A 20,172-nucleotide genomic window follows, 5' to 3' on the forward strand; every position below is an offset into this window, starting at 1 on the left:
ACCCAAAGGAAACCCACGCAGACACAGGGAGAACACACCACACTCCTCACAGACAGTCACCTGGAGGAAACCCACACAGACACAGGGAGAACACACCACACTCCTCACAGACAGTCACCCGGATGAAACCCACGCAAACACAGAAAAAACACACCACACTTCTCACAGACAGGGAATCAAACCCACAACTTCCAGGCCCCTGGAGCTGTGTGACTGCGACACCTACCTGTTGCGCCACCGTGCCACCGTGGACAAAACAGAGCGTTGAAAAAAAACCGGAATCTTTGCAATGGTTCGCCCAAAACAAAACAATACACTGCGTTTATTTAATTTAATTTCATAACTCTCCATTTACATCCTCATGTCAAATTCATTAGCAATGCTGTGTATTATCGAGGCCTATAAATACTATGAATATCAATTTTGCATCCAAGCCATCACAGCATTGACAAACTCCAGTCTAATTGTTTTTCAGCCAGCGGCAGTGAGATGTAATGATGAGTTATGAGAAAGAGGCGTCTGGGGTGGAAGTGTTTAAGCAGGGCTATTGTGCGGAAAGCAATTACTGACAGAATTCAACAACCGGATGGAAAGCGGCTTTGTTTGCCCTTTACCGAGACCCCACTTACTTAACCTGAGCATTCAGCAGCAATCCATTTGTCATATTGTCACTGTGAACAAGACTGCAGAAAAAAACAATTTGACTCGCTAATGGGACTAAGACTATGTTCTACTCTTTAAACTGTTATTTACTTCAGTCCGAACCGCATTTCTATGTAAAGCAAGGGGATATTAGGATAGCTTGGACCTATGAGCAGGCATTTGGAGCACATTGCCAGTCACCAAGTCAGTATTATGTATGTCTAACACATGTACTGCACTCTCTAGCTGATGCACTACACGTCCAAAAGTATCTAGACACTCTTTCTAATTAGTGACTTCAACTATTTAAAGCGCACACTTTGCTGACACAAGTATTCAGTTGTGCACACACAGCTTGTTTAAAAGCTTTGCTGGTAGAATGGGACGCTCCAGAGCAGCCATAATGTGTCCACGCGCATTACTTCATTCGAGTCTTGGCTTCACCGAATATGGTGAGATAAGCTGGAGTTGAAGTTGTGATCCACATCTAATTTTGCAGAATAAGCAGCACCTGATGAGGCTTACCTTCTTTTTTTGGCGGAATGCAATCAAATTCTCATGAAGTGTAAAATCCTCCCAAAAGATTAGAACCTGTGATGTCAGCAAAGACCAAGCAAATTCCTCATCGATGCCCTCAAGTTCAGAACGAGCATTGAATGAGCAGGTACCTACACCATGAAGCTGAATTCATTAATTCATTCATTTCTTCATTCATTTAATCATTTTCATCATTGTTGCTACATGGAGTCATTGGACACAAGGCAGGAACACGGCTTGGACGGGGTGCCAGTCTTCATTGGCTCCCAGTGCAGTACCTCATGAAGTTCAGTTTGCTTGTGTTGGTGTTTAAATCCTTGCATGACCTTGCCCTTTCTTATCTAAGTAGTTTACTTCAATCATACTCTCCAGTACTCAGTACTCTTCAGTCCTCAAGCCTCCATTTGCTTGAGGTCCCACATTTTAAACTAAGCACCATTGGAAATAGAGCATTTTGTGTGGCGGGTCCAAAGCTGTGGAATAGTCGTGCTGATGAACTGCGAGCTTCTTCATCTGTAGATGTTTTTAAAACTCGTCTTTTTAAACTAACAAATGGATGATATTATGTGTATGTGTTTATGGTTATGTATGGGTCTATGTATGTATGTGTGTATGTGTATTTCCCTTTTAATTTTTTATTTTATCATCTATTGTACAGTGTCCTTGGGTTTCATGAAAGGCGCTTTTCAAATAAAAATGTATTATTATTTTTTTTATTATTATTATTATCACAGAGCATCACACACTCACTCAGTCACTCACACACTCACAACTGTGGACAATCACTCGGTCACTCACACACTCACAACTGCGGACAATTTCATACACACTCACTCAGTCACTCACACACTCACAACTGTGCACAATTTCACACACACACACACACACCCAGTTACTCACACACTCACAACTGTGGACAATTTCACACACACTCACTCGGTCACTCACACACTCACAACTGTGGATAATTTCACACACACTCACTTGGTCACTCACACACTCACAACTGTGGACAATTTCACACACAATCACTCGGTCACTCACACACTCACACATGTGGACAGTTTCACACACTCACTCAGTCACTCACACACTCACACATGTGGACAGTTTCACACACACTCACTCAGTCACTCACACATGTGGACAGTTTCACACACACGCACTCAGTCACTCACACACTCACAACTGTGGACAATTTCACACACTCACTCAGTCACCTGGTCACTCACACACTCACTCGGTCACTCACATGTGGGGACATCACACTCACACACTCACAACTGTGGACAGTTTCACACACACTCACAACTGTGGACAATTTCACACACTCATTCAGTCACCTGGTCACTCACACACTCACTCGGTCACTCACGGGGGACATCACCCGTTCACTCGCACACTCACAACTGTGGACAATTTCACACACACACTCACACACTCAGTCACTCATACACTCACAACTGTGGACAATTTCACACACACACTCACACACTCAGTCACTCATACACTCACAACTGTGGACAATTTCACACACTCACTCACACACTCAGTCACTCATACACTCACAACTGTGGACAATTTCACACACACACTCACACACTCAGTCACTCATACACTCACAACTGTGGACAATTTCACACACTCACCCAGTCACCTGGTCACTCACACACTCACTCGGTCACTCACGGGGACATCACCCGTTCACTCGCACACTCACAACTGTGGACAATTTCACACACACACACACTCATACACTCACACCTGTAGACAATTTCACACACTCACTTGGTCACTCACACGTCAGGACATCACCCGTTCCCTCACACACTCATTCAGTCACTCACACATGTGGACAATTTCACACACATGCACTCAGTCACTCACACCTGTGGACAGTTTCACACACTCACTCGATCACTCACACATGGGGACATCACCCGTTCCCTCACACATTCACACTTGTGGTCAGTTTTGCACAGCCAATCCCACGTATCAAAATGTCTTTGGACTGTGAGGGTTTGTGCTGTGGAATACAGTCCAAATATTATCCTTAACTAAAACTACTGAAGAGCGCATCTGGGACCACCCCAGTGACAGACGGGGTACCACCATTTCTTCAGAGAGCCTTGAATAATTAAAGTGGTCATTTTATCCAGCAAGTGCTGGGGAATGATGGAGAATAACGTGGAGAGGCTTTGTGAAGGTTGACCTGCTCCCTGATCTCTGCGTTTTGACATTTTCATGTTAATGAATGGGAAGCAAATTAATGAAGACAGAACTGAAGCTGATGTGCCTGTGTTTATGCTCCTCAGAATAAAACCTTGGAAACCTTAAGCCCTGGAATCCGTAAACTCTTTCTCTTTCCGGTCGAACCTTCACCGAGCCTCTCTCCTCGCTGCCCCACTAATCTAACAAGGAGAATTCATTAACCTTGCTGATATTCCTGGGCCCGTGCCTCCAGCTGTTGGTGGGTGCCAGGAGCCATCTGGTTATCATTCCTGTCTTGTCGGAGCGCCGGGGGCGAGGGAATCCGGAGCTCATTTATTTATGAGCCCTGCCCTCTGCCTCGCACTGGGGTCAATACCATCACACACTTCGACAGCAAGTGGATAGCGGCCGGCAGGCAGAGCGGCGCGAAGGCCAATCATTCGGACACCTTTTAGCCGTGGTGCCGGAACCTCCGCTGTTGACTGCGAGACAGAGGTCACGGCACCGGCCTTTAATTGGAATGGATGAGCTGGCAGACGCAGCCTCATTATTTCCGTGCGAGCTGAGAGAGAGCCCTCTAAGCTGTTATTGCACCGTTAAGAGCTTTTACACTTGATGAAGGATATTTGTCACAATTCTGGGGAGATTTTCCCTGCTGAAATAGACCTGGAAAATGACAGCATTTCATGGAGGAGTCAGAATGATTCGAGGAACGTTTGCAGATTGTGGGGTTGTAGAAAGTGCCAACAGAGTTTTACTCATGGATTGTCTGTGACATGCCACCTGAGCTATTGTGTTTTCATGTAGGTCAAAGAACGTGCACTTGCTGACTGTTCTAAAATGTATATATATTTTTATGGCACGTGTAGTGTATCACATGGGCGGCACGGTGGTACAGCAGGTAGGTGTCGCAGTCACACAGCTCCAGAGACCTGGAGGTTGTGGGTTCAATTCCCGCTCCGGGTGACTGTCTGTGAGGAGTTGGTGTGTTCTCCCTGTGTCTGCGTGGGTTTCCTCCGGGTGACTGTCTGTGAGGAGTTGGTGTGTTCTCCCTGTGTCTGCGTGGGTTTCCTCCGGGTGCTCTGGTTTCCTCCCACAGTCCAAAAACACACGTTGGTAGGTGGATTGGCGACTCAAAAGTGTTCGTGGGTGTGAATGTGTGTTTGTCTGTGTTGCCCTGTGAAAGACTGGCGCCCCCTCCAGGGTGTATTCCCGCCTTGCGCCCAATGATCCCAGGTAGGCTCTGGACCCACCGCGACCCTGAACTGGATAAGCCCTTACAGATAATGAATGAATTAATGAATGAATGTAGTGTATCACTAATTCAGCAATCCCCTCTTGCTGACCCTTTTGGAGCGGCTTTATATTTGATGCTGAATTTTTCATGCATTTAGCCACAATAGTGAGTTCAGGTAATGGATGTTGGGTGATAGGTTCTGGATCACAGATGCCACTGCATCTCATCCCATCCTATTCAACCCAATGATGCTGGGCTTTAAATTTGATATTGTGAAAGGTGAACATAGGCTACACTCATGTGTAGCTGCTTCAGAGCATTTGATTACCCACTAGTGCTTACCCACTAGCAATAAGTGCACCTTAATGTAGCTTAAACCACACATTACTCATTATACGTTTTAGACAAATCGTGGATCATGTGTCATAAGAATATTTGATGCGTAAGAAAGACCGACGTCCCTGTAGCTACTGATTAATAAGCCGTGGGATTCTGTGAGATTAACCTGCTTATGTGCTCTTTTGGACTCCTCAGCAGGGGAGGTCTTAGAGCACGGTCTGAAAATGTAAAATGATTTCGTTTGTCATTCCAGTGCCGCATCAGGGCCGACAGTGGCTCATTTGTGTGTCATTATCAGAGACAGCTTCTGGGCGCCGACATTAAAGTTACACAACATTGCATGATTGTCACGCTTCGTTCTCTCTGTCACACACACACACACACACACTCTGGTACAAACTGTTTGTCTCGTCTAATTGGCCACCTGTCACACTCGTTTGCTGAAACAAAGAGGTGTTAAGAGTTTACACAGTCACTTTGGAGTGCGGCAGGTTTGATGTGATTCCTGCCTGCCACATTAGGCCCGTCGTTACCCGCGCGGTTCTGATTCAGACGCAGGGCGAAAACACTGCTGTTTTATGTCTGCACGATGCAAGGCAATTACTTTTTATTCGGGTCCCACGTTCATTTGAAATGAAACGGCCTCTCTGAACGTGGCATTGTGCTGAACATTAAACGGGCAGACTAACATCATTTTTAATTGCTTTCCTTGCCCCGAAGCCTTCAAATAGGCTTTTCTCTTTTTTTACCCTCTGAAGGAACACCATTTTTGAAGGAGGCATTTGCTAATTGTTTGGACCTGGAGAAGCTCCAGCAGCTATAAATGTAATTTGTAGTGGCTCTCAGCTGGGTGGGGGATATTGTAGTGTAACGTGTTGAGTAGCTGCTCATTGTGCCCGGTGCTCAGCCATTGTTTTGATGCTGGCTGCTTGGCAGCGATATGTCAGGGATTAGGAGAGCGAGGCAGACTGGGATTACTGCTGATAGGAAAAACGGAAACCTGCGCACGCCCGCTGAGCCTCGGAGACCAGCGGGGGATGTGCTGCAATGTAAACAATAGGTTCTTGTTTTCGGTGGATTTCGCCTGTGACACGGATGCTAATTGGAATTTCGGTGCTAGCGATGCTTCCGTTCGTGACATGAGTGTGTGCACGTTTGGCCGCTAATGTGATCTGTTAAACGTATATATCTCTTGCTTACAGCTAATCTGTATCAATGTGAGGTGCTAAAACCAAACAGTACTGCACAGCAGTGAAACATTTTCCAGTTTAAATGACGTAGACGTACACAATTATGGCCATAAGATTCCAGGTCAGTGGAATTTATGTTTAAAACCAGTTTAAAATCGGTTTAAACAATCTCCTTAAAGTGAGAAACCCACACACACCCACACCCCCCCCCCCCACCCACCCACACCCACACACCCCCCACCCCACCCACCCACACCCACACCCCCCACACCCCACCCACCCACACCCACACCCCCCACACCCACACACCCACACACCCCACACCCACACCCACCCACTCACACACACACACCACACACACACCCACACCCACACCCCCACACACACCCACACATACACACCCACACCCATACCTTCACCCCCCCCCCCCCACACACACACACACACACACACAATTTATGTTTAAAATCGGTTTAAACAATCCCCTTAAAGTGAGAAACCTGCTTAGAGTTTACAACTAATAAAATGCACCAGACCCACATTAGACTGGCAACGTACCCTGGATTGAACTGATCCTAACTGAGCTTGAACAAGTGCTGGTCAGTGCTGTAAGAGTGATGAAAAACCACTACAGAGTATGTGCAAGACCTGCTGCCTCCTCCCTCTGTGTCTTCTCTGAGGCTGCTGTAAGCAGGAGGAATAGACCTGTGGTTCTGAGAGTGTCAGGACAGTGATCACCTCACTGCTGCCATATTTAACCCAAGCCCACGGACAACCAAACTGTCCCAGAGCTTCCTTATTCATCCAGGACGGAATAGTGAATTGTGCTCATCTGGAAAAAACCTAATTACTGAGGTCTGTGTGAAGCAGAAAAGGAGGATGCGACCGTGCTTGGCCCCAGAAATGAATCTGAACAATGGAGACTGAAGTCACTTAAAGTAATCTCACAGTAGAGAAAAGGGGATCATTCAGCTCCTTTCTGATGCAGAACAGCTTGGCTGTCCCAGGTGTAAATCTCTGTGAGCTGTGTGTGTGTGTGTGTGTGTGTGTGTGTGTTTGTTTTCATACATTTTCAAGTCTAAAGTGTCTAATTATGTAGAAAATCCAAAGGAAGTCTGAAATGATTCTGGCTTTCAATATAATTCATTTATCTGAAATGAATGTGGAAAGTATGGTTATGATGTCGATATTTTCTGCACACACACACACACACACTCACACTCACACACACACACCCACACACCCACACAACCACACACACACACGTACACACACACACTCACACACAAACACACCCACACACACACCCACACACACACACACATACACACACACACACTCACACACACACATTCACACACACTCACACACACGTACACACACACCCACACCCACACACACACACACCCACACACAACCACACACACCCACACACAACCACACACACCCACACTCACACCCACACCCACACACCCACACACAACCACACACACCCACAACCACCCCCACACCCACACACAACCACACCCCCACAGCCACACCCACACACAACCACACCCACACCCACACACACACACACACTACAGACTTGTTGGGACGTTGTGAAATGGAATAAATTCCAGAATGTGTGCTTACCAAGAAATAACTTGTATTTTGAAATAACTACTTTTTTAAACGACATACTTCAGTGTGTTTTGTGAATATAAACTTTAGATTTAGGATCACATTTTCAACACACTGCAACACAAAGAATTAACTAACAGGAAAAAAGCGTGGAGATGATTTCTATCAACAGCAGTGATATATATTTAATGCAGAAGTCACCAATTAAACCTCACGCCCGACAAGGTTTAAAAACAAACCTGTCAGTGTGTGTAGGTGACTGTCTTGTTTTCTGTGTTCCAGGGGGATGAGCGCGGTGCGACTGGGCAGGAGAGCCGTGGCCAGACAGAGATCCGGAAACTTCTCAGTCAGAAGTTCTTCAAGTTGCCATGGAAACCGGAGGTAAAGCCTCTTTTGGTTGCCTCCTTTGGTTAACACAGTGTAATGTACCTCCTCCCCCTCCAGAGACTGTGTGGATGTAGTCTACACAGTGTAAGGAGTGTTGTGAGATTTTTTTTTTGTTTTGTTTTGTATTGTTTTTCTCCCTCTGCACAATGCTCTCTGTCTCTAACCCCACTTATCTCTCTTGCTTACTTTTCTCTCGCTCTCTCTCTCCCCCCCCACTTCGCTCAGTTTGTGATTTCCCTGGGGAGACATCCGTCTGTAGCTTTCCCAGCCCTTCAGGAATCATGCTAAAATTAAATGAACAGGTGGCCGGAAGGACAGAACAACAAGCGTTTTTGCCGATGATGCACCATTCGCTTTCCATCGCTGCACAATTATTCTCCAAATATAGACGTATTAGTCACCTGCAAACACCTGAACCTGCAGCTCCTGAACTCACAGCCTCCTGGAGCACTCAAAAACCGAATCGTCTCTTTCCGTAAAAACCAGCGTTATGCCGTTTGTGTTCAGACAAAAGCATTATTGAAGGTTTTAAATGAAATTCCTTGCTGGGTTCAACCAGAAAACTCTCAAGTTAACCACGCTGAGTCAGAGCCAATGTAGCAGTGTGAGTGCCAAGCGCTCCTCACCCAATAATGAAGAGCACAGTGTTCTGCAATTGGCTGCCTCATTACTTCCCCTTCTAATTAGCAGCATCTCAGCATCCTTCCAGTTTTAACTGTCTGATTATCAGGCACAATGATGACTTGCAAACAAACATTTGCTGCGCTACTGAATAAACAAAGAAAGAATTCGGGGGGCTATGAATATCCATAAGCCATACAGATGTGTAAAAACAAGTGGACAGAACACGGGGAAGCATCAAGGCATCTCCAAATTCCAAAAACAAGCAACATAGGAGAGAACTACTGTAGAAGCCAAAGGGTTTAAATGAGGAAACTGGGAAGACACCAACATCGAAAGAAGGGAAACGTGTGTCAGGGAAAATGCTCAAAACTATGTGGGTTAACACATGCAATGCCTTGCAATTTAACAAAGCAGAGACAGAGATTAAAGCTGCTGAGTCCTGGACAGCAGGCGAGAAGCGTGGATCCTCAGTAGCACCTCCATGTTGGATTACAAAATGTAAAAGAGAAAAAACAAAGGCCACTTTGCCAGATTACTTTCAATTTCATGGAGAAAGTCCTATTACAAATTGGAGCGCCATCACTTGGACTCTTGGTCTGACCCAGGTCCACCATTCGGTGAAACCTGCTTAAAGTAAAATGGAGAGAACTCCATCTTTATGTTGTTTATATCCTACATTTAAAGCTTTTGTTGCTTCAACCCTGATACAGTTTGGCATCGAATGCTGCTGCTTTAATATATTTTAGTTCTAATAGAGAATGCTGACGCCCTAAATATTTTCAGTAGATGAAGCTTAACACAAGATAGGAACACATGGGCTCTCTGGGATTATTTTGTGCTCAAGACAAAGAGTGGTAAAAGTGGTCTTTGCAAAATGTTTAATGCCCATATATCAAGGGAAAGCACAACCAGCATGGATTCCAATACACTCAAATGAATTGTGCGTTTGAAGATTAACAGTTTTAAAAAGAAACAGCAGCTTACAAGACGATTCAAATGCAGTGTTAATCAAACATATTCATACCATTATTTCAAGGTTAGTATTATGTGTGTATCGTGTCCTTGCCTTTACCAATACACCATGAGAATCAGTATTGACAGAGGGGTTTGTTCAAATTCACAAATAGAATGCATACAGATTCTTTATTAAATATTAGGACAATTATAAAAGTTACGGATATTGAAAAGTGGGACAACAGTTCAGTTCCGCACCTTCATCTGACTTTCTCTCTAAGCCTCTAGGAGTCCTCGATTGAAAGTCTCTCCTCTCTCTGCATATCTTCCTGCTGCTGAATGATAGAAGAGCAATGGGCTGGAGTCGAGCAGCTCTGTTGACTAATAGCTGGTGTCTGATTGCGGCACTGTGGGCAGGCTCGTCTCATTCTTCCCCAAGGGAGGTGACATGAGCAAGGGAAATGAAGAGCCTTCGATCAAACAGGGTTCATAACCTGACATGGCCCTTTTGACCCCCCCCCCCCTCCTACCTATTTCTCTCTGAAGGAGTCTCTTCAGGAGTCTGCAGTAGATGAGCTGCCAGGTCCCTGCTAAAGCTGGGCAATGGGCACATGCTTCAGGAAGCTGTTCTAATCAAGGCAAAGCTCAGGAGAATGGTAGCTTGATGACTGCAATGTTTTCAAGAATCTGGACTCAGGTGTTATGCTGATGGAGTAAAGAAAAGTAAAGTGGTTACAAATATACACAGAAATAATCTCTTTTATTGATGGGTAAAATATGTGGTAGATTATGATTGGCATTAGAAATCATTCAATACATCTGACATGTAACTGCATACCCACACATACAAAATATTACCTGTTGGGGGCGATAAGGCTTCTGTTGTTGCTCTTTATTTTACAGGAAATAAACTACTATGACTTATATAAATATATTGTAAATACAGTGTTGTTTTATGTGGCTATCTGGCTATATGATAGAGTTATAGGCACTAACACCCAGCCTCAAACATTTCACCACTTCACCTGAGGGAAAGAATGCCCCTGCGAAGCTAAATCCAATTTTTCTTTCTAATTAAATTAATCAGGTTCACGGACATCAGTAAATGTTAAATGTACAAATGATTTCTTATAAATAAACATAAAAGTCTAGTAAAATGCCTTTGCTAGATGTAGAATAGGCGCTTCTAAAAATGAGTAAAGCTGGCTAATCAGAATGCTAGCATTGCTAATAACAATGCTAAATCAAAACCTCAGTAAACCTTAAAGATCTGTGAAAGCACAACTGCAATTGAAAGTAACAAGATAAAAAATGAAACATCTCAAGGCTGTGTGCATTGCCATGGTAACATAAACAATGCTTTGTTGGGTAGAGGGCTGTCAGTCACACATGTTCATTAGAAAAATAAAAACATGCTCACATTGTTCTTAGAGAGGTCTGTGAGAGCATTTTGGTGATTTTTTTGAGGAGACGTTTACCAAATTTCTGCTTTGTGTTTTCTGTTTAAACTTTACTGAACGTTTCACATGATACGCAAGTTTAGTTTTATACAAATCTGTTCCCAGGGGCTTTAAAATCTTTGGTGGAAATTGATACTTGAAAACCAAAAACGCTAAAAATGTATTTGTTCCAAAAAAATGACTAAAATTATTACAGTAACTAAGGTACAATATTAGTTGTTAACTTCATTGTTTAAAATGCAATCGTCAATCAACTAAGCGATTATAGGAATAACCACAAACATGTTTCCCTCCTCCTTTGTTCCTGGCTGGTGTGTTGGGACAGAGCCCTGGATCCTCAGCCTCTCAGCGGCCCAGAGCCTCCCAGCATGCCCTGCTCCTCTCCCCTCTGAGCACAGCATGGGGAAAAACACTGCGCTGGAGGAACGACCTCTGTTTTCATTTTGTGATTTACGAGCTCCTTCGCGCTGTTATTGAATGCCATTAAATGGCCGTGGGGAATAGCGAGTGTGGGGAATACATCAGCGGGGCTTCGTCTGGACGCATGGAGAGATGACCCTGATAGGAGGAAATGTCCTTTCTGCTCCACGCATTCTCCCTTGCCTCTCTTTCTCCCACTCTCTCCCTCTCCATATGCTGGAGTCTGAAAGCGTGCTCTTATCCAAGCTGAATATATTTAAGAGCTGCTCGTTCCTCATTGATAATAAGAAGATGAATGGTATCTGGAAGTACGTAAATTAGCGCTGATAGCAGGGGATTTGGAGCTTCCTGTTTAATAGAGGACTCAGACTATGTATTAAGTTATGGATCTTATCACGTCTCTGCAAAATTATAACTGTAAACAGAAAGACAGACAGGGTTTAGCTCAGGGTGTTACTGCATGGTTGAAGTTTGGAGAAACGACTAGCTTCATCAAAATGAAGGAATATGTGAAGAGCTTATAAAGCAGACTTTGTTAAATCACTTTCTTTCCAGGCCTTTTTGAAGCCCACAAGTACTAACCCATAGATTTCCAGAATTGACCCTCATTATGATGTGATATTTAAACACATTTATAAAGTTAGATACAGTATGCTGATAGTCATTTATTTAAATCAGTTTTAAAAAGGGCATTATCTACAAGTTATTCAGTGGCAGAACAAAAGCAAATGTTTAACAGGAAATGACATGGAAACTTGAACAATTAAAACTTATTTAACTAATATTTTCAGGATTTGGTGTGTGGTCTTTGCTTTAAGCTGTTTCTCAAGGTCCCTAAGGGGCTGTTATACCAGAGGGATGGGAGTAGTTAGACCCAAATATTTCGCTCCTGGTTTAAACCTGCTGATAGGGGAGTCCCGGTGTGTGCACATTCATGCTGTGAAGAGGGAAATGAATAAGAGCACAGTCTGAGATTTCTGTGTGTGACCATTTTTGCTGTGATTTCTTTGGAGTGAGCGCTAATGGAGTTAATTTGGGGTGTAGTTAGTAGCAGTCAGAGATCAGTTTTTAGGGTAAATACAAATACAGTCAACCCGTTACTCATATTTCGACACAAACAAGATCTGGAATTAGGAATTTTCTACTTTGTTCAACTTCATGCATTACATCAAACACACACACAAACAACTTCAGTGACATTTCACACTAGAGTAGAGGAAATGGCCCAAATGGTGGCCACTTCAGAGGCCTATGAAAGTATTCAGTGATCTGCAGTGGTCAGTCTGATCTGAGAATACCACCATCTTTGTTTGATTTGTCAGTGTGTGGTCTGTTGTCTTTTGGTTAACAATGAAATAGTACTGTTTTTGTGAATACAGTGATCCCTCGTTTTTCACGGGGGATGTGTTCCAAGACCACCCGCGGAAAATGACCTTCCGCGAAGTAGAGGAAAGATATTTTTTATGTATTAAACGAGTATTTGGACTTTTAAAACCCTCCCTGTTACTGTTAACAACCCACCCTTTGCATTAAACAGTCATTCTATAATGTTTTTCAGCTGGAACTACATGTGATATCCTACCAGTTTCTTTAATAGAGTCATTCCTAAGCGTAAGTAAATGAACAATACACTAATCACAGCCCCTCTTACAACACACTTTGTCACTGAGGCGGGTGGCTGGCATTCTCTCGACAAAGGAAAAGTAGCAGGTGGCTTAAACCTGTGTTTACACTGCGGTATCGCATCCGATGGTGCTGAATTTTATTTTGTTTTATGTTAAATCACACTGGTTTTGTTGATAGGAAAGTGTTTATTATTAATATTTTATAGGATTTCATGGAAAATTTTGGATGTTCATTATCGAGAGAGAGAGAGAGAGAGAGAGAGAGAGAAAGAGAGAGAAAGGGGCAGATGAAAGCATTAATCTATGCACCAATCACATTTGTCGTCTCTCCAATTGCCCAATCACAGGTCATCTTACAACGCACTGTCAGCAAGAGGTTACTGTGCAGTATGATGCATGTCGTCTGCTACCAAGAGGATGCACAGGGTCTACTACATTATTCAGATTAATAACATATAGAATAATAAATGAACTAAAAAGAAGCGGAAAAGGATTTGAAAACGAAATCATAAAGATTTGTGCACTCTTCTTTGCTGATAAAATAATAGCAAAAAAATATAGAAGAATTTTATGAAATTTTCATGGATTTAATGAAATATTTTGGCTATTCATCCTTCACGGTTTTCCTAGATTTTTCCTCAATATCCACAATACAGCGGCCATAAGCCCCCTTGAAAAAACCTGCGATCCGCGAAAGATGAACCGCGAAGTAGCGAGGGATTACTGTATTGTAGGCTGAATTAGGCCTAGATTAATACTCAGATGGCATGTGTCTGGTGTTTTACAGATTGTATTTAACCCAGATTTATGCTTCACCTGAGTCTGTGGAATTGGTGTTTATTTCCTGGACATTTCCTTTTTTTTGCTTTGAGCTGTTGGTGATGTAAGCCACAGAGGCCAGAGGAGAGCTGGTGTCCAGTATTGTTTATGGCCACCTTGCCTGTACAGGATGGATCAGTTTGGTCCTGAATGGCCAGTATCCACCTTTGCTTTGAGTGTGTGGTACGCCAACACAACACACACTGTCCACAGCAGCTGCAATTAAAGAGCTAAATTTAAACCTGGCTTTGGAGAGGGACCAAAAGAAGATGGACAGATGGAGGGGCAGTCAGATAGTATCTCACCTGCATCAGAGGAGCTGTTTCCCTCACAGTTCAGTGGAACCTGGGAAAGCTTAGGAATTTATGAATTCTGATTATTTGTTTGGCTGGAATGTGAAAAATCTGTGGGAAATCGTAAAGCGTTCAAATGTGAAGTGAGGTTCGGCTCCACCTGTTTTAAAGCCATTTCTCTCTCTTTTTTAATGTGAACACAGACCAGTCTATTCCAGTTTCGTCAATTTACAATATGTGTCTACAGATAGGGCGGCATGGTGGTGCAACAGGTAGTGTCACAGTCACACAGCTCCAGGGACCCGGAGGTTGTGGGTTCGATTCCCGCTCCGGGTGACTGTCTGTGAGGAGTGTGGTGTGTTCTCTCTGTGTCCGCGTGGGTTTCCTCCGGGTGACTTGTCTGTGAGGAGTGTGGTGTGTTCTCCCTGTGTCTGCATGGGTTTCCTCCGGGTGACTGTCTGTGAGGAGTGTGGTGTGTTCTTTCTGTGTCTGCGTGGGTTTCCTCCGGGTGAATGTCTGTGAGGAGTGTGGTGTGTTCTCCCTGTGTCTGCGTGGGTTTCCTCCGGGTGACTGTCTGTGAGGAGTGTGGTGTGTTCTCTCTGTGTCTGCGTGGGTTTCCTCCGGGTGACTGTCTGTGAGGAGTGTGATGTGTTCTCCCTGTGTCTCCATGGGTTTCCTCCGGGTGACTTCTCATCTGAGATTTGAAGGAGAGGGAAGAGCAGAGACAGGGAGATTGTTTTGATAGGTTCCATAGTTTTGGGGCCATGATACTGAAAAACCTGCAGAGATCATTAGAGGATCTAAGACCTATGAGGAGGGCAGTAAGGCTGTAGGAGATCTGCTAAATAAGGGATGCCAGACCATGCAGTGATTTCTATGTGTGCAAGAGGAGTTTGAACTGAATGCACTGTGAGATAACCAGGGTAACTAACGGAGCATTGGGGTGACATGAGCCGATTTTCGAGAATGTAAGAGATTTCTGGCAGCTGAGTTATAGACATACTGAAGTCATTCATTCATTCATTCATTATCTGTAAGCGCTTATCCAGTTCAGGGTCGCGGTGGGTCCAGAGCCTACCTGGAATCATTGGGCTAAAGGTGGGAATGCACCCTGGAGGGGGTGCCAGTCCTTTACAGGGCAACACACACACCCACACATTCACTCACACACTCACACCTACAGACACTTTTGAGTCGCCAATCCACCTACCAACGTGTGTTTTTGGACTGTGGGAGGAAACCGGAGCACCCGGAGGAAACCCATGCAGATACATGGAGAACACACCACACTCCTCACAGACACTCACCCGGAGGAAACCCACGCGGACATAGGGAGAACACACCACACTCCTCACAGATAGTCACCCGGAGGAAACCCACGCGGACACAGGGAGAACACACCACACTCCTCACAGACAGTCACCTGGAGCGGGAATCGAACCCACAACCTCCAGGCCCCTGGAGCTGTGTGACTGCGACACTACCTGTGAGTGAATGTATCGCACTGTGAAGGACTGGTGCCCACTCCATGGTGTGATCCTGCCTTGCGCCCTGTGATTCCGGGTAGGCTCCGGACCCACCACAACCCTGAACTGGATATGCGGTTACAGACAATGAATGAATGCATGATCCAACAGGTAGCCCCACTGCCACACGGCACTCTGGTTCCTCTGTGCTAAAGGGTGTGCAATTTAGTGACTGAGTGTGATGCCCCTCAATAAAGTAGTGCCCGTTGATTCCAGGTAGGCTCCAGATCCACCACAACCCTGGATAAAGTGGTTGCAAATGAATTAATGGATAAATGAATGAATGAATGCTTAGTCTTAGGATTAGTAGATTAAACCTGATGACTCTAAAAGCCAGTTTATTTTTATGTACGCTCTAGCAGCCTTTATAAAGCATCTTATCTCCATAAAGTGACATGCTCCTGAGAGAAATAAGCTGAGCTGCTGAATTTTTCACCTATGATTGGTGGGGGTGGTGAGAAGTGGAGGTGAAACATGATATTTTTGGTTGGTGTAGTTTTCCTCGCTCACAAGTGTATGATTCTATCAGAGACTATGGGAAAACAAAATCGTCAGGGCATTCTAGCCTTAAACTACGGTTTAATAATTTAGTCTCATATTGTGTCGTACTCTGTTGCACAGCACTATATCCCTAGCCTCATTTATTTTACAGCTTTTCATGTTCTCATTCATCAGTATCTTAAAGTATGATACTAAGCGTGCATTATGCAAATCTGTCTTATAAATATTGAGAATACCTCTGGGGTCACCCAGTCCTGCCTGCTAGCTTCGTCACCAATTTATATGCTAACAAATACAATCAACTGCAGACATCAGACATAGTTTCCAGCCAGAAAAAAAGAAGCTAATGCTACACTGATGCTAACTTTAGCTTTGAGCTGTCGTCCACCTGGGACAAGTCGTTTCTATAATTTCAGTAATACATCTTCTTCATTGTGGTACGTTGCATTCTTTAAACAACAGTCAAATATTCCTTATGGAACCAAATGTACTTGTGTGGCACCGTTTGAAGTGCTACTGGTTCCTTTGGGTAATCTGTGTTCTTAAGGATGTCCGTAGATTTCAAACTCATTTATCTCTATTATGTGGATTTATGATTCACTTGACGTGTGCTGTGTGTATGTGATTAAAAGCAGAGGCCATTGCCCATAACTGACCCATTACCTGAGCATGAGGCAGAGACAGAGGAAGGCTGCTTTCACACCTCATGTGACATTGATTTCCAGCCAATTCTGCCTCAGCCCCTGCCTTCAGCCCCTTGCACTCCTCTCCTGGGGCTGTGCCTATTCACAGACCTAATTTCAGAGAGATGGATCCCGCGCCAGCGTGACCTGGACATGCCTGGGCTTGCACTGTGGACGTATAGGGAGGGTAAATTTCTCTCGCAGCTTCTCCCTTTCCTCCCTCTCCTCCTCTAGCGTTTTCTCCCTTGTTTTCCCCTCCAAACGAAGTCAGAAGGAAGCTGTATGCAGTCAGCTGTCTGTGTTATGAAGGTCCCGAGAGAGAGAGAGAGAAAGAGAGAGAGAGAAGCAAAGCTACTGCAGCCTGAGCATTGGGAGACGAAGACAGAAAGAAATAGGGCAAAGCCTGGACATATTGTCAGAGACTACATCTGAAAGCTTGTCTAACAAGGATACACAGTGTCACTGGTGCAAATCACAACTCCTCCATATTGCCCCTGGTGTTTTTTTTTTTATTTTTTTGGTTTGTTTTGTTTTTGGCTTGTTGTCATCCCCACAAGCTGTTTATCTCGGGGGCAGGGTTTTGCAGGTCACTTGGCCTTGTATCCCAGCACCTGGGGAACAGTTGGGGGTTAGGTTCCTTGCTCAAGGGCTCCTCAGGTGTGAATGCTGAGGTGGGAGACAGCACTGTTTATTCATTCCCCCTCTGCTCCCAATTTTCCTGATGGTTGAGGGGATGAAATAAGCAACTCTTTGGTTCCAAGTCTGCTTCTCTAAAATATAGAACATGGATGTCCATGTTCATAAAATATATTCCATATGACAACTGTGTGTGTGTATCTGTGTGTGTGTGTGTGTGATTATTTAGCATTCCATCCATCCATTTTCTGTAACCGCTTGTCCAGTTCAGGGTCATGGTGGGTCCAGAGCCTACCTGGAATCATTGGGCTCAAGGCGGGAATACACCCTGGAGGGGCCGCCAGTCCTACACAGGGCAACACACACACTCACACATTCACACCTACGGACACTTTTGAGTCGCCAATCCACCTACCAATGTGTGTTTTTGGACCATGGGAGGAAACCGGAGCACCCGGAGAACACACCACACTCCTTACAGACAGTCACCCGGAGGAAACCTACGCAGACACAGGGAGAACACACCAACTCCTCACAGACAGTCACCCTGAGGACACCCACACAGACACAGGGAGAACACACCACACTCTTCACAGACAGTCATCCGGAGGAAACCCACGCAGACACAGGGAGAACACACCACACTCCTCACAGAAAGTCACCCAGACGAAACCCACACAGACACAGGGAGAACACACCACACTCCTCACAGACAGTCACCCGGAGCGGGAATCGAACCCACAACCTCCAGGTCCCTGGAGCTGTGTGACTGTGACACCTACCTGCCGCCCTTATTTAGCATTCCTTTCTTGTTTTTTGTGTTCTTCCAGTATAAAGGACAGGCTAACCTGCATGTGTTTGAGGACTGGTGTGGATCATCTGTGTCTCAGCTCCGGAAGAACCTGCACTTTCCTCTGTATCCCCATGTAAGTGACCTGTATGTGGAGTCCTACAACCTGGTGACCACACTGAGATTAAATAAATTTATAAGTACAAATCAAGTTCTAAATGTAGTTGAACATGGAGCCGGACACATACAGCTCTGGAAAACAGCTTCTAAGAATGAGCTGGTTCTTTCACAAATAGTGTTTTTTATTTTTGCCCTTTTTTATGTAACCGCAAATTGTCTATGCAAATAACACAACCTCTTATGCAAGGTTCTGTGTGCACAGTGCAAATTAAAGCCCCTGGGCATCTCACCTCTGCGTTCGGTGACTATTATTTAGTCATAGCTCTCATTTACAGCCGCTCATAATGGGAGCAAACTGATTTGGAGGCGTGAGAATACGCACAAAGTGGCTTTAGTTAGGCCTAAGTATAGATAGAGAAGGTAATATTTTATTTGCCGTTTTGCCTTGCAGGCTAGAACCACAGTGAAGAAACTGGCCGTGGCTCCAAAGTGGAAGAATTACGGCCTGCGGATCTTCGGTTTTATTCATCCTTATAAAGATGGTGAGTTTGTGGGTCATGTTTTACAGTGGGATAAAAGAACAGGCGCTATATAGACTTTTATAGCTCCCCTTTTCTCTTGTTTTCTCTCACACAAGCATCCAGACACACACAGTGATTGCTGCTTTGGGCTGTTGGATATGTACAAGCACAAACACAGTACAGAATGTGCGCTCAGATCATCACACAAAGTGTCTGTAACTCACTGCCCACTACCTGCTTCTGGGAAGAAATGGAGCTTGTGCACCGCATTAATAAAATACAGTGGTGAAACCTGCTTCTGTGTGTTGTTCAAACATTGTAAGCTGAAGAGAATGTGTATTCAAACCTATCTTTAAACGTATTCAGTGAAGTTTGCCATAACGGCCCTCCCTGATTTCATATTGATAAGAAGTAGTAAATGCAATTTGAAATGTTGCGTGCATACTTCCTATAAACAGCTCAGACAGAATGTGTCCAGTCTGTGTCTAAACTGGAGCTTCAGGAGGCTGAAGGGCAAGTGTAAGGGTTACACCAACAAGCTTAAATAAAGTGATAGCTGAAAGGAAATGGAATGGAGCAGTTTCACCTCAGTCAGTCAACACACACACACACCCACACACACACACACACACACACACACACACACACACACACACACACACACACAGTGTATGGCTAGGACTGATTGAAAAACTGCTGATTTAAGGAGAACCACCAATAAGCCATTATTGCACTATATATCTGTGTTTGTGTGTGTGCAGCTGTAGAGATTGTGTGATTATGAGTTCAGGTTGAGAGCAGTTTTAATGGTTGTTTCAATATCCCTTGTGTGTTTGTGTTTTTTTTTTAATCCATAAAATGTAAGGATAAGAACGTCATCACTACACCCACCGAACTGGAAATAATGAGTGTACTGTATGTGTGTGTGTATAGTTCATAAGTCATTTTTCTTCTAGGAGATTTCCAGTTTGCTGTAGCCTCTGATGATAACTCTGAGCTGTGGCTGAGCTCTGATGAGAACCCCCTCAACGCCA

At 44.4% G+C, this 20,172-nt stretch overlaps 1 protein-coding gene across 1 annotated transcript in view; it reads left to right on the forward strand.

The window, feature by feature from the left end:
• Positions 1-20,172, forward strand: part of b4galnt4b (beta-1,4-N-acetyl-galactosaminyl transferase 4b) — a 131,128-nt gene that overhangs the window by 58,344 nt on the left and 52,612 nt on the right. Inside the window, exons 4-7 of the mRNA XM_066653506.1 lie at positions 8,062-8,160; positions 18,538-18,633; positions 19,069-19,159; positions 20,095-20,172. The exon at positions 20,095-20,172 is cut by the window's right edge and continues 23 nt beyond it. Coding sequence (XP_066509603.1) covers positions 8,062-8,160; positions 18,538-18,633; positions 19,069-19,159; positions 20,095-20,172 — 364 coding nt within the window. The remainder of the gene's footprint in view (positions 1-8,061; positions 8,161-18,537; positions 18,634-19,068; positions 19,160-20,094) is intronic.

Source organism: Hoplias malabaricus, chromosome X2 (assembly GCF_029633855.1).
Source record: "Hoplias malabaricus isolate fHopMal1 chromosome X2, fHopMal1.hap1, whole genome shotgun sequence".
NCBI classification, from domain to species: domain Eukaryota; kingdom Metazoa; phylum Chordata; class Actinopteri; order Characiformes; family Erythrinidae; genus Hoplias; species Hoplias malabaricus.